The 13210-nt window shown below is 50.8% G+C and overlaps 1 protein-coding gene across 4 annotated transcripts in view; it reads right to left on the bottom strand.

Annotated features, from left to right (window-relative positions):
• AKR1E2 (aldo-keto reductase family 1 member E2) overlaps positions 1–13210 on the bottom strand; it is a 34227-nt gene that overhangs the window by 14363 nt on the left and 6654 nt on the right. For 2 of the 4 annotated variants that reach the window (XM_053572858.1, XM_053572859.1), the window contains exons 3-11: positions 13035–13151; positions 10311–10388; positions 8925–9047; positions 6332–6429; positions 4482–4554; positions 3819–3902; positions 1595–1677; positions 1424–1500; positions 1199–1295 (exon numbers count right to left, since the gene is read on the bottom strand). In XM_053572858.1, coding sequence (XP_053428833.1) covers positions 1449–1500; positions 1595–1677; positions 3819–3902; positions 4482–4554; positions 6332–6429; positions 8925–9047; positions 10311–10388; positions 13035–13151 — 708 coding nt within the window. In that variant the 3' untranslated portion in view covers positions 1199–1295; positions 1424–1448. Of the gene's footprint in view, positions 1–1198; positions 1333–1423; positions 1501–1594; positions 1678–3818; positions 3903–4481; positions 4555–6331; positions 6430–8924; positions 9048–10310; positions 10389–13034; positions 13152–13210 lie in introns of those variants that run through there. The other 2 variants (XM_053572860.1, XM_053572862.1) reach the window with 2 other exon arrangements.

Raw genomic sequence — 13210 nt, forward strand, 5'->3', positions numbered from 1 at the left:
ACCGGCACCCTACTCCTTGAGCCAGAGGCACCGCCCTTCTTTGCATTTGGTGCTGGCAGCAGCAAACCCCTTTTGTGAGCCCCAGAGCCAGGACATTCTCACAAGCCCAGGTATGTCTGGAAGTCTGGGCAGGGAGGTGGACATGAGAAACTGCAGAACAAGATGATGGTGAAGAGAACGGTGGGAGTTATAACCCATCCTTGCTGAGAGTCATCAACAACCTGTGAGGGGCTGCAATGACCCCTACTGAACGTGAAGAGACGGAGGCCCTGAAAGGTGAAGTGGTCCACTCAAGAACACAGAGCCCTCAATCCAGATTCAGCATTCCTGTCCACAGTAAGATGGTGGTGGAACTGTCCTCAAATTAGATCCTGCTGACCCCCAGGAACCCCTTCCTGCCTTGCCCAGGCCTGGCACCAGACAGGGCAGCAGCTCTAAGAGGCTGGGCCAGAGATGGATGTGGTGGGTGTAGGAAAGGGGCCCCATAGTGCAGACATCAGATTTTCTTTCTGCTGAGCAGCCAAGGAGTCAGACAGTAGTACATCTCTGGGCATCAGTGTGAGACTGAGAGCACAGATGAAGGCCAGGTGCATGGAGAGGTGGCAGCGAGGGCCGTGACCAGGGCTTCTGGCAAGCACTATGTCCATGCACCCACCATGCACTGAGCTGTGAACACACCTCTGCCAGGCCTCTTTCTGATGCACTGAGTCTCAACAGGCTACACAAGCAGATTCGGGGCAATGAGCCATACTTCACCTCTGGTTTGGGGTTTCCACAATAATTTGACTTACCAGAAGGCTTCATTAAAATAGTATCTAAAAATTAAATTTAGATTTTAAATTAGAAAAAAAGAAGCCTCGCTTTTAAACTGAAATGGTGTCTCCAATTTATTCCACTTTCCTTTCCACATGTGGAGGGAAGGATTTTGCTTTGAATCACTGGGGGTACTGGCAGGCATCGGAGGTCAGACAAGATGGGCCAGGTCGGCATGTGTGCAGCTGGGTAGTGGGCAGTGATTCATGATGTCCCATAAGACAATATTTTCTTAAAATGTGAAGGTAAATTTTATTCATGAGTCCTCCGTACCTTTTTTTCAGAGAATAGAGGCCACACAAGCTGCCATGCAGAAATCCCATTTCTATCACTCAGAAAACACTCAATCCTTTGGACTTCTCAGCGGGGAATCCACCCCACCTACCTGTGTGGGGCCTGTCCCCACATCGTGGTTGACGTCGCCAGTGTCCATCCATCTGGGCCAAGTAGGAACAAGGGAAAGGGAGGACGTGACCTCAGTACTGTATGTGGAAAGGATAGTCTTTGTGATTTTTAGTTCTGAAAAACACGTGAGAAATAGAAGCAAGAATGATTAATTTTAAGGGAAAGATTTTCAAATGGTATAGTTATGTATTTTTAAACTCCTCACTTTGTGAAGTTAGTCTTGAGTTCACTCAGTGGCCCATCTTCAAACAGAAAAGACCATGACAAGAAGGTTCAGCTAACCTGCATAGTAGGTGTATAACAAACACCTGCTCAGGAACCAGCCACCCAATCTGTATCCTGCTCCCTCCACTTAAGAAAAAGGAGCCATATTTACGTGGGGAACGTGGCCAGCCGGAGATTTCTGTTCAGCTTGAGCATGTCCTCCATATCTTCTTCTGTTAATTCAAAATTGAACACCTAGAACCAGAATAAAGTGTTCATGGGAAACTCAGTTCACAAGAACGGAGCGTGTGTTACCTACAAAGCCCTGGAGGAGCCCTGCCAGGGGCACACAGGAAAGAGCCACTTCCCAGACCACGGAACTCACCCAGGTCCCCACATGAACTTTGATTTTGATCATTTGGCTAGTGCTGGCTCAGCCTTGGCTATACTCAGGAAACCTTGGAACATAAACTGTATTCATTTTATAGGAGTAAAGGACATTTGGGAAGACCCTCTCTCCCAAAACCAAGCATTTGTTTTGCACACCCCACCCACTAGGGAGCCACTTTGGCCCTGGGACTACTAGTATTATCAGTATTATCCACATCACGGTGTAATTTTTCTGAGTAACTGCCTTTGTCCCTCTAAAATAATACTCTGACCCCTCCACCCTTAGCTGCCGCAACATGCTAACACGGCCCACTTCCACAAGAAGTGCAAACTTCCTGCAACCATGCCAGTTCCAACCCAGCTGTGGGGCTGGGTCAAAGGAGAGGGAAGACTGGACTACTGAGTGACCCCAATGTGTCCAGAGGGTGGGAGGGGTGAGTGGAACCCCAACCTCTTCCCCCATGGGAGACTTGCTGTCTATAAGCTGGGAGAAATCAGCCCCACAGCATTAGCAGGGATTCTGACTGTGGGGATCTGGGGCTGGCAGTGGCTGGGGTGAGGGGAAGAGGGCACAAGGCCAGAGTGAGCAGTTCATTAAGAGTCCCTACCCATGAAGGGCCACTTGGTGCGCCACGGCTGAAGGGTGTCTGGGCCCAGCACATTGTCCCGGCAGCTCTGAGGGACCCCGGCACTCTGCATGGCTTGCAGGGCTCTACCACATCCCTAGGCTGGCCCCATGGACCCAGCTCCCAACTCCTCCTAAGAGGACTTGTGCCTGTCCACAGCCATCAGATTCATATCTGCTGTGGTCTCTGGGGTCTTGTATCTGCTGATGTGAGCACATGGACAGCCCGCCCCCCAATGTGCACAGACCTCACGTGAGGGCACTGATGGCTCCGCCCCCCAGTGTGCACGGACCTCACGTGAGGGCACTGATGGCCCCGCCCCACAGTGTGTAGGGACCTCACGTGAGGGCACTCATGGCCCCGCCCCCCCAGTGTGCTCAGACCTCACGTGAGGGCACTGATGGCTCCGCCCCCCAGTGTGCACAGACCTCACGTGAGGGCACTGATGGCCCTGCCCCCCAGTGTGCACAGACCTCACGTGAGGGCACTGATGGCTCCGCCCCCCACCCCAGTGTGCACAGACCTCACATGAAGGCACTGATGGCCCCGCCCCACAGTGTGCTCAGACCTCACGTGAGGGCACTGATGACCCCGCCCCACAGTGTGCACAGACCTCACATGAGGGCACTGATGGACCTGCCCCACAGTGTGCTCAGACCTCACGTGAGGGCACTGATGACCCCGCCCCCCAGTGTGCACAGACCTCACGTGAGGGCACTGATGGCCCTGCCCCCCAGTGTGCACAGACCTCACGTGAGGGCACTGATGGCTCCGCCCCCCACCCCAGTGTGCACAGACCTCACATGAAGGCACTGATGGCCCCGCCCCACAGTGTGCTCAGACCTCACGTGAGGGCACTGATGGACCTGCCCCACAGTGTGCTCAGACCTCACGTGAGGGCACTGATGACCCCGCCCCCCAGTGTGCACAGACCTCACGTGAGGGCACTGATGGCCCCGCCCCCCAGTGTGCTCAGACCTCACGTGAGGGCACTGATGGCTCCGCCCCCCAGTGTGCTCAGACCTCACGTGAGGGCAGGAACACCATCACCTCTCTGTGTGCACGGACCTATGGTGAAGGAGCAGGGCATCCCCGCTGTGCCCTGAGACCCTACGGGAGAAGAAGCCCTAAGACTGAAGCCTGTGGGTCACTGAAGAAAGGCTGATCACTGATACTGACAGCGCAGAAGATAAGGCCTCTGAGGTGTCAAGCCACAGAGATCTTGGGGCAGTTTTTACAGGAGTCAGCCTGCCCCAACGAAACCCTCTAAAACAGTGGTTTTCAACCTTCCTAATGCAGTGACCCTTTAAATACAGTTCCTGTGGGTCACAACCCACAGGTTGAGAACCGCTGCCCTAACGTAAAAAGGAAAACACCTACCTGGATATTCTCTCTAATCCATTTTGGGGTGACAGATTTGACAATGACTATCATATGCCTCTGGATCTGAAATCGGATCATAATCTGTAAGGAACAAAACGTCTAACATCATACAGAAGGAAACCCCATGAAGTCACATCTACATTACTTCCTAAGAGTTTCATTCTGCAGTGAAAGTCCAAAAGTCAAGGACAGCAGGAGCTGTCACTAGAAGCTCTTCCATGCAAAAAGCCTTCAGAGGTCAAGTGAGCATTTTCCAAGCAGCTCTGTCAGGACATCTGTGATGACAGTCATCAGCCACGAGGAGGTCAGACGTCATCCTCACTCTTACTGAGGATGAATGTGTTAACTCACATCCAATCCCCTCAATAAACTGGACGTGAGAATAGAGAAAACTATATGTATAATAAATGACTTTCTGGTCCATTTCACACTTGCTGTGAACGTAGCCGGTGGGGTGAAGGAAGAGGTCCTGGGAACTCATCCTCTGTGACTAGACAGGCCAGGCGGCAAGAGCGCAAGGCTGGAATGAGTAGAACAGTGGTGGCCAGCGAGCTGCCCCACAAGGCTCTGGCGAGTCATCAACTCCTCCAGGGACACCAATCCCTTCCCAGGAACTGCCAAGCCCCGGGACTCTGGGAGGATGTGCGTCTCCCCTCGTACCTGAGCTGCAGACTTGTTGTGCTTCCTTGCGATCTGCTGAATTACTGGGTTGTCCATCACGTCAAGCCCCTCACTAGAGAGACACAGCACAGGGTGGTAAGCCAGAGGCCAACATGGGTGCTCCTCTCTTTAAAAAGGAAAACCTTCCTCCAAAACCTTCCTCCTTCTGGTTGCAATCATGATGACTATAGCAAATTTGAACAATGCAGAAAAGCACCTCACTCCAAATTCACTGTGGATAAGCGCTGCTCATGTTTTGGTGGATTCAGCTGCACAGCCTCACTTTTCAGGCGTATTTTTTGCTTTTTCTCAAGAATCAGGAGGCAACATCAGAGCACATGAGGCAATGGGTTCTCCCTGCTGGGAGGTGCCCTCCGACACTCCCAGACTCTGAGACGTGTGAGCTGTCTACTGTAGACCCTAACAGAATGTCTAGAGTACCATTAACTGACATTTGCTGACAGCAACGATATGCTCAGAAAAGGTCATCCCAAATACCAAAAAAGTTATTACTGTGAACACGTGGAATGTTTATTATAAAAGATTTTGAAGATTACCACAGAATCTCTATCCCTCAACAGCTGTCCAGGCAAGGGACCAGCCCTAATAACTCTAGGAGCCATTTTATTAACAAATAGTCCTATTACTAGTCCTTTGACAAGCACTGGGCTGGTCGCAGTTCTCAAAATCTCTTAAAGGAAGCAAACAGCATAGGTTTGCTTTCTCTCTTTCTCTAACGGCAACTTGTCCACTCCACCAGGGCCTCCTCTACCCCAAAGTACAGCTGTGGAGTGTGACTTCCCAGCTGCTACCAAGTTCATGCTCCATTTCACATGGAAAACACACAGGTGGTAAAATCCAATTAATTTCAGCCTTTCTGGGACTCCCAATGTGCCCAGGCACTGAGCCAAGGGCTGGGAATGGGATGGGTAGGACACCCTGCCTGTGCTCAGGCGGCTTTGACTAGTGAAGAGACTGAGAGGAGAATCAAGACCACACAGGCTGACGGGGGCCATGCACCAAGCACGGACAGAACGGGCAAGAGGCCCTGAAGAGTGATGCTGCTCTGAACCTTCAATCAGAAACCAAAGGTAGTTATACTTTTAAAAATGTAAGATTTCTGAGTAAAAAGAACAGACTGCACAAAGGCGGAGACTAAAAAGACCATGTTCTCTCCAAGGAGTCACAATTTCATGTGGTTGATCCATAGAATGTCTGCAGGGTGGGGGAGAAGTGAGGCCAGAGGCTAGCAGAAGCCAGTCAGCGGCACCTCACAGGTCACCCCGAGAGGGACACAGTCATACAGAGACAACTTCCTTCAGCTACTGTGCAAACAGTTCATGGGTAGGTTTGGGGGCAGGGGGTTAAGGGCTCTTCTGATAAGCCTAGGGAATCAACCAAGGCAGCACCAGTATAATACAGATCAACAGACAGAGTCCAAGTTCTGGCAGGATCATCACCGGACCCTGGTGCCGGCTGGACTGGGGCACAACTTTCAGCTTAGGTGGCTGAATGAGTAGGTGGTGGCCCCTTAGTTGATCCAGGAAGCACAGCACGAACTGCAGGTCTTGGGGAGCTTGCGAAACCTAATGACTGAGAGTCTGGGGATGTCCTCACAGAAGTCAGCAGCAGACTGGCTCACCTCAGGCTGGCTACATCCCCGCAGAGGGCCCCGCCCCAGGGCAGCCCACCCAGGGCCACTCTGGCTTCCAGCTCCCCACCTTCTGCCCAGAAGCATGAAAGCTGTGGACAGCCCCGAGGCCCCTCCACACCCCACCCACACTTCCACTGAACCCTCCTCCAAGTCTCCCACTAGGACCTCAACTTACACCGACACTGACCATCCTTACCAGGAGCTACCAAGAGGCCGGTAAACTGTTACGGACACATTTCTGGACTGGCAAAATCCAATCAGGTCCTTCTGATTCAGATACGGGTGGCATTCGATCTACAAGAAGAATCACAGCTTACATGACTGCCGAACATGAGGCCAACCAGGGAGTTCTATGGAGGAGACGGGCATTTACATCTTTGCCGCTGCCAACCTATCTGGAGGCCTGAGCGCTTCTGAGAGGGTGGACTAAGCCATCTCCAAGACCCAGCTGCTGTCAAGGTCTCCATATCTACGGCCTTGTGGGCATCTCCCTCATCTGGATGCACCCATGGCACCTGTTCAGTGAGGCCGTCCCTGGGCCCTTGGAGCTCCCAATCCCGTCTCCTGAGCAGCACCTGCCCTGCCCTGACACCTCATCAAGCTTCGTGAAGACAGGGATTTTTGTCTGAATTCTTTTTTTGCTGTTGTTCATGGATATCTCCCAATACTGAGAACAATCTAGACATTGTAGAAGGTACTAAAATAATCTGTTGAATAAAGGCACGAACCTGAGGAGTTACATGAGACAACTACACGTTACAGGTAAAAATATTCACTTAGCATGAATTAAAGAGAACTACGAATAGTGCTTTTGCTCTTAGGAACATGGCTGTTTCTATTCTGCTGTGTTCCTCTGCTCCCACTAGTGTGAGTTGTGTTGAGGCTGCCAGCTTAATCTCTGAGTTGGTGGGTGGTGCTTGTAAGAAGAGTCAACACCCTATTTTACTGAGTTCGTAGATGCTGTAATGAGCTATATAGTCATTCTCCCTGTGCTCACAGGGAAAAGCCAACTGCAGAGATGTTCTTTTGGGTCTGTAATAGGGCTGTAGCCCCTTCCCACAAGCATGGTAATGCCCTGGCAGTGGGAGGGGCCCTGCAGCTCCCCAGGCATTGCTTGTTCTCCAAAACAGCAGGGGTGACTTGAGAAGCAAGACTGAGCTGGATTCATTCCATTCGGTTGGGTTGGCCTGGAAGGCTATGCAAAGTCACAGCAGGGGTGGTCAATGGTCATTTCCAGAAAGTGGGGGAGGTGCCAGGGCCAAAGCAGCCTCTCCAAACTGTGTAACTCACCAACTGGCTATCAGGAGTGAGCTCTGCCCCTCTTTCTCTATTCCTGAGAGTTTCCTTCCAGTGTCTGTTTGCAAACAGGTGCCTGAGCCCACCATGCTCAGCAGTGATGGTGTTGAGGGCTGGGACTTCCCCTCCCACAAGTGTGTCCCCCAGTCTGACAGCACAGCTACCTGTTTGGGGGTGATTACCCCATCAGATTATCACAGTTTGGACCCCCACCGTATTCTGTCAGTTCTGCCCACTAGCCTCCCAAGTCGAGCTTTCAAATCTCTCCCGGTGCCCCCTAGCAACCTGCTCAAGTCTGGGGGGGCACAGGATCCAGCCTGCACATGTGACCCACTGGTGTGCATCTCTGGGGAGTGTCAGTAGGCAGAGAAGTCCCAGACTGGGCACCCTTGGGTCCAAGCCAGGTACTCAAGAGGCAAAGTGTGGACCCCATCTCTGTGGAAACCTCAGACTGGAGGATGACTTGCCAGCTGGGGGAGGGGGCTGCTCCCAAAGTCATGGCTCATTCTCCCTCCTGGCTGCAGTGGCAGGGGCGTGAAGAGTCTGAAGGGAAGTGCTGGGACCCTGGCTCCCCCGGGGCCCTCCCCAAGAAGGAAGCTGCACAGGGTGTCCAAGCTCTAGGATCATGCTAGCTGGCCACATGGCTCAGTGGGTGGAGAAGCATCCACACAACTCATAGCCTACTGGTCACCGAAGGTGAGTGGGAAGGGGAAACGGAATCCCCACTCATCACTGGGCTCTGAGCCCCTCTGGGTTTGATCTGTACCAGTATCTTTTCTTCCTTTTCCTTTTCCTGTTCTGGTTTGCAATTTCCCTCCACGAAGTCCCTGGCAGGCTCTGGCCCTTCTTCCTCTGAACTATACCCAAAGTGTACCCATTCCGCCTCCCCTTTATCTGAAACCCTTCCTTCTCTCTGGGATGCTCTGGCATCAGTGTCTCTGCTCAGCCATCTTGGCCTCTCTCTGTATTATTACCTTTGCTACATAAAGTTCAACCTCTAATCTATGCTGCTAGAAAAAAAAACCCACAACAGGGCTGTGTTTTGCAGGGGTGGGATGCGGGTCTTACTCCGTTTCTTGAACTAGAAGCTAGTTGCAGAGCTACGCTCAGTGTCTGAGAGTTTATCAAGCTGCCTTCTCACAGGTGCACTTTTCCACTTTAATATTCAAGCTGTAGTCCTTTCTTACCAGTCCTCTCTGTGTTACAGAATGAAGAGCACATACCCATCTCCACAGTCTGCGAGTCTAGCATGAGGCATCTGGCCACCTACACCTTCCTGCTGTAGTCTGCATGGGCTGGAAGAGAGAGGGGGGCTCTATGCCCCTCTAATGAGGGCCAGGTACCTGCCAGGACCCTGACCACTTCTGAACACAGCTGCTAAACCTGCCTGTAACTGTTCCATCCATCCTCCTGTTTCCAGATGAGTCATAGGGACATAACAGTTGGGAAGCCAACTACACCAGTGAAGCCCTCTGATGCTTCCACCAGCTTACCTGGTTGGTTATTGGCTTGAACCTCAACCCAGGCTTATCCAAAATTCTCTGTAGCTGTTCATGGTTGAAATTTGACACCCCAATGTACTTCACCAGCCCTGCGATGACCAGATCCTCCATGGCCTAGAAGAGAACACAGGACTCTGCTGGGTGCACAGACACAGCTTACTCCATGGATAATCCACACCCCTCAGCAACTTTGTGTAATGTTCTAAAATTAGCAATACCCAAAACTTAAAGAATATCTTACTTTAAGCTTCCAAAGCATTTTTGTACTCCAGGTCTACTCCCAGTTCCATTTCTTACTGGTTGGGGGAGGCTGGGCAAGTTACACGACCTCGCTGAGTCTCCATCCTCATATCCTACTTGTCCATGCCAGAGTTACTCTAGTGTTATGTGAAATCATGTGCAGAAGGCACTTTAATTAAGGCTGGTGTCTAGCAAACACGCAACACATTTCAGTTGTTCTTCTTACTAGAGGCAACACAGCAGACAGAAAGAGCTGGGACCCTAGGACCCGTGGTCCCCATGGTCAGTCTCTGTTTCACTGATGGTGTTCCTCACCTGAGACTTCTCCCAGTCTGTGGCCCCCCCTCCCTGGAGGACCTGGAAGACTGCAGGTACTCCCATGGCCTCATCCATCACACTCTGCCCCAAACTCAGCAAGCTTAAGTATGAACTCACATTCTTCCTAGGCTTCAAATGTGCCATCCTCTGTCCCCCTACGCCGGTTACTGAGACACACATACTTGGTCAGCCATTGTATGCTTTACAAAACACATGTGCTTGGTCAGTCCGTATATGGCCCACCTCCCTGAGACTCTCAACTCCATTGCCTCTCTGGATCCCCTGCTCCAGACTTTATTTCAAGCTCTAGCTGGGTTTCCTTTCAACCCTGGAAACAAGTTGGACACTTGGTAGCCATGCCCCATGCTGCTCCCACCTCCCCAACCCAAGCTTCTCCATGCTCCAACATCATCCTCTAGAACACTTACAATAGAACTAAATGGAACTACAAAACATTAATAGTGGATACTGCTGAATAATGGGAAAATGGGGGTTTTAAATTTCCTTTTTTTTACTCTGCTACATTTTCTGAAATATGATTTTTAAAATAAAAAAATAAATATTTGAGGAAAAAAGGAGGTCTGTATTAGTTATCTCTAACATAATATTTCAGAGAGACAGCTAATATCTCTTATTGCTTTTGGTTTAGAATATCATTTGAGGTTTCTGAGTTCTTTGGGTATTTATTCCCAGTCAATATGCAAACCCTGCATGTCAAGTAGATAACCCTGGTGTCTTTGAACAAGAGCTGGTCTCACCACTCCCTGTTTGGAGACCAACCACATAGGTGAAGCTGCCTGGCGGTGTGGGTCAGCTCACCTCCCAGGTGTCCAGGAAGTCAGAGTCGCTAGGGATGACCATGCTGGTGCGGTCCAGAGGTAAGTCTCTCTCTCCAGGCTGTGAGAACCAGAAGAAAAGGAGCTTATCCGGGCTCATGAGAAGTCTGGGTAGAGGGAAGATGGACATGTATGAAGAAGACTCCATGCGTCAGAAGACCTGTGTCTTCTGCCCTGTCACTAAACCACTCCAGTCTAGCTGTGAGACTTCCCTTCTCCAGGCCTCAATCCTCTCCTTTGTAAGACCAAGAATTGTGTCAGCTGGATGACTGGCAAAGTCCTGACTAGCCTTAAAGTTCATTGTCCATTTCACACAAGGCGAGAAAAGAAGACCTTGTGTCCTTGCTAATGACCAGAAAATACTTCAGTGATTTCAGGTGAAGAGGAGGAGAAGGGAGCTTCTCTCATGTCTTAACAGCACAAACAGCCTTCTCCCAACTCCACTGTCAAGATCCTCTTTCCCTTTCCCAGATTCCCATTATGACGCGAGACAGTGATGTGAGAACACAAAGATACGTGGGTGTGGGACGCAGAGTGAGAACCCAGGACGGGCGAGTAGCTGAGGCCACCTCTCAGAGAGGAGCAGGTTTTGACTTGCAAGCTACCCGCCTTGCTCATGCAGAGTCCTATGCAGCACATTACAGGGTGAATGGCAGAGACACCTCGTCATTTTCCTGAGCAATGTGGGGGAATGTCAAAAGTTCCAGCCTGATCCACATGTTAGGCATTTTCCACGATAACTGAAGCAACAAATTTCAAAGTGTCACTTCAAAGCCATATCCTCTGCTGACCTTAACCTAGACCTCCACAAAAATGCTGTCTTGGCTTCATCTCTGGACTTTGATCTTCTGACTGCCCAGCATCCTGGCAAGCCTAGAAGTTCCAACCACACAGAAGACACGTGACAACCCTGCACTGCTCTCCTCTGGAGCTGCCGAGTGAACTGAGACCTTTCCTTTTTAACCCCTAAATATCCAAGGACAGAGACTGCTGGCGGATGAGTGCCCGCAGAGAGTGACATGTCTGACCTGGACAGAACATAAGCTTCTAGAGCCAAATAACCTTAACCTTCCTGCGCTGAAGTCTCATTGTCTGTACAGTGGGGATAACAACAGTGCCACCTTACCTAACAGTGAAGGGTTAAATGGGTCAGCATATGTGAAGCAACCGATTAACAATGCCTGGCACGCAATTAAAATAATGCTGGCTGTGGCCAGTGTGGCACAGACGTTATCAGTCTTAGCTGTGACTCTCTGCACGTGCAGAGTCAGCCCTCTTGTTTTGCTCTCCAGGCATCTTCTGTCCTCTGGCAGTGGGACTAGTGGACGGCTGGCTACATCCTTTACTCAAACTAGATACAAACCCTTAGAGCCGTGGTTCTCAACTGTCCTAATGCTGTGGTCCTTTAATACAATTCCTGTGGGTTGCGACCCCAGGTTGAGAACTACTGCCTTAGACTGAAGCTGCATTAGAAATGAAGTGGGTTTTGCTATTTTATTCTGAAACAATAACTAAAAACTGGCACGCGCCATGGGCTCTCCCTCACACAGGTGGGTCCATAGGACCCGAGGAGCAAGGGTTGCTCCTTTCAGTGTGGGAAGAACATTCCCTCAAGAACTTCTGTATTGGCTAGGTGCCCGTAGCTCAATGGTTAGGGCGCCAGCCACATGTGCTGGGGCTGGTGGGTTTGAACCCAGCCAGGGCCTGCTAAAACAACAAAGACAACAACAAAAAACAGCCAGGGGTTGTGGCAGGCACCTGTAGTCCCAGCTATTTGGGAGGCTGAGGCAAGATAATGACTTAAGCCAAGAGTGCTGTGAGCTATGATGCCACAGCACTCTACCAAAGGCAACACAGTGAGACTCTGTCTCAAAAAAAAAAAAAAAGAACTTCTGTATTTCACAGGTGCCACTTGTATGACTGGGATATGGCCCGGGCAGCCTGTCATCTTAGCCTGAAGCCAATGTGAAGGGGCGTCTGGCCAGGCCCCACAGGAGAATGAGAGACAGAAAGCTGCTGAGAAGGTTTCAAGGTCTGAAAGGGGGTGTGAGTGAAGAATTGAAGAGAATAAAACCAAGTGAAGAAAAGAATCTACTTCATAACCAACTAGACCAGCGGTTCTCAACCTGTGGGTCGTGACCCACAGGAACTGTATTAAAGAGCTGTGGCATTAGGAAGGTTGAGAACCACTGAACTAGATCCTGTTGCAGGTGAACAAGTAAGTATCTCCCAAGTTGCAAAACATCAGTCACTCCCCAAAGAGAACAGAGCCTGTCAACAGAGCAAAGGCCTAGCACTTCATGGAACTCGGGAACGGCTGGAGCAGAAGCTTTGACCAGCAGTATTTCCTTGTCTGATTGCTGCTTTCACCAGACTTGGATGGGAGGGGGGGCAGGAATGTACGGGCTCTGAGAAAAAGTGACTGTCTTGAAAGACGGAACTGTGGGGGCCTCAGAGGTCTTCCAATCCAACCCTCTCCTGAGCTTAGGCCCGAGATATCAAGGGGCCTACATGGGCCATGTAGCCAGCCTGTGGCAGTTGTAGAACTGATAGCTGAAGGCCTGATAACTGAACTTTGCTTCTGTCCTGTAGGGCCTGGCCAGACCACTGATAACTGCTGGTCCATGCTCTTTCCACACAGGATGGGCTGTGCCCACAGGTAGGAGGGGCCTGCAAAGTGCGTATCTAACCACCTGTGGAACATTACCTTGAAACCCATGGGCCAGTGTATGACGTAGAGATCCAAATAATCCAACTTTAAGGCCTTCAGACTCCTGCTGCACGCTGTCTTCACCAAGGACTTCTTGTGATAGGTACACCACAGCTACAAAGGAGAGGGACACCGCTGTCACGGGTGGCCACCGTACAGAGCTGACACAGTAC

The sequence above is a fragment of the Nycticebus coucang genome, chromosome 20, assembly GCF_027406575.1.
Source record: "Nycticebus coucang isolate mNycCou1 chromosome 20, mNycCou1.pri, whole genome shotgun sequence".
In the NCBI taxonomy this organism is placed as follows: Eukaryota; Metazoa; Chordata; class Mammalia; order Primates; family Lorisidae; genus Nycticebus; species Nycticebus coucang.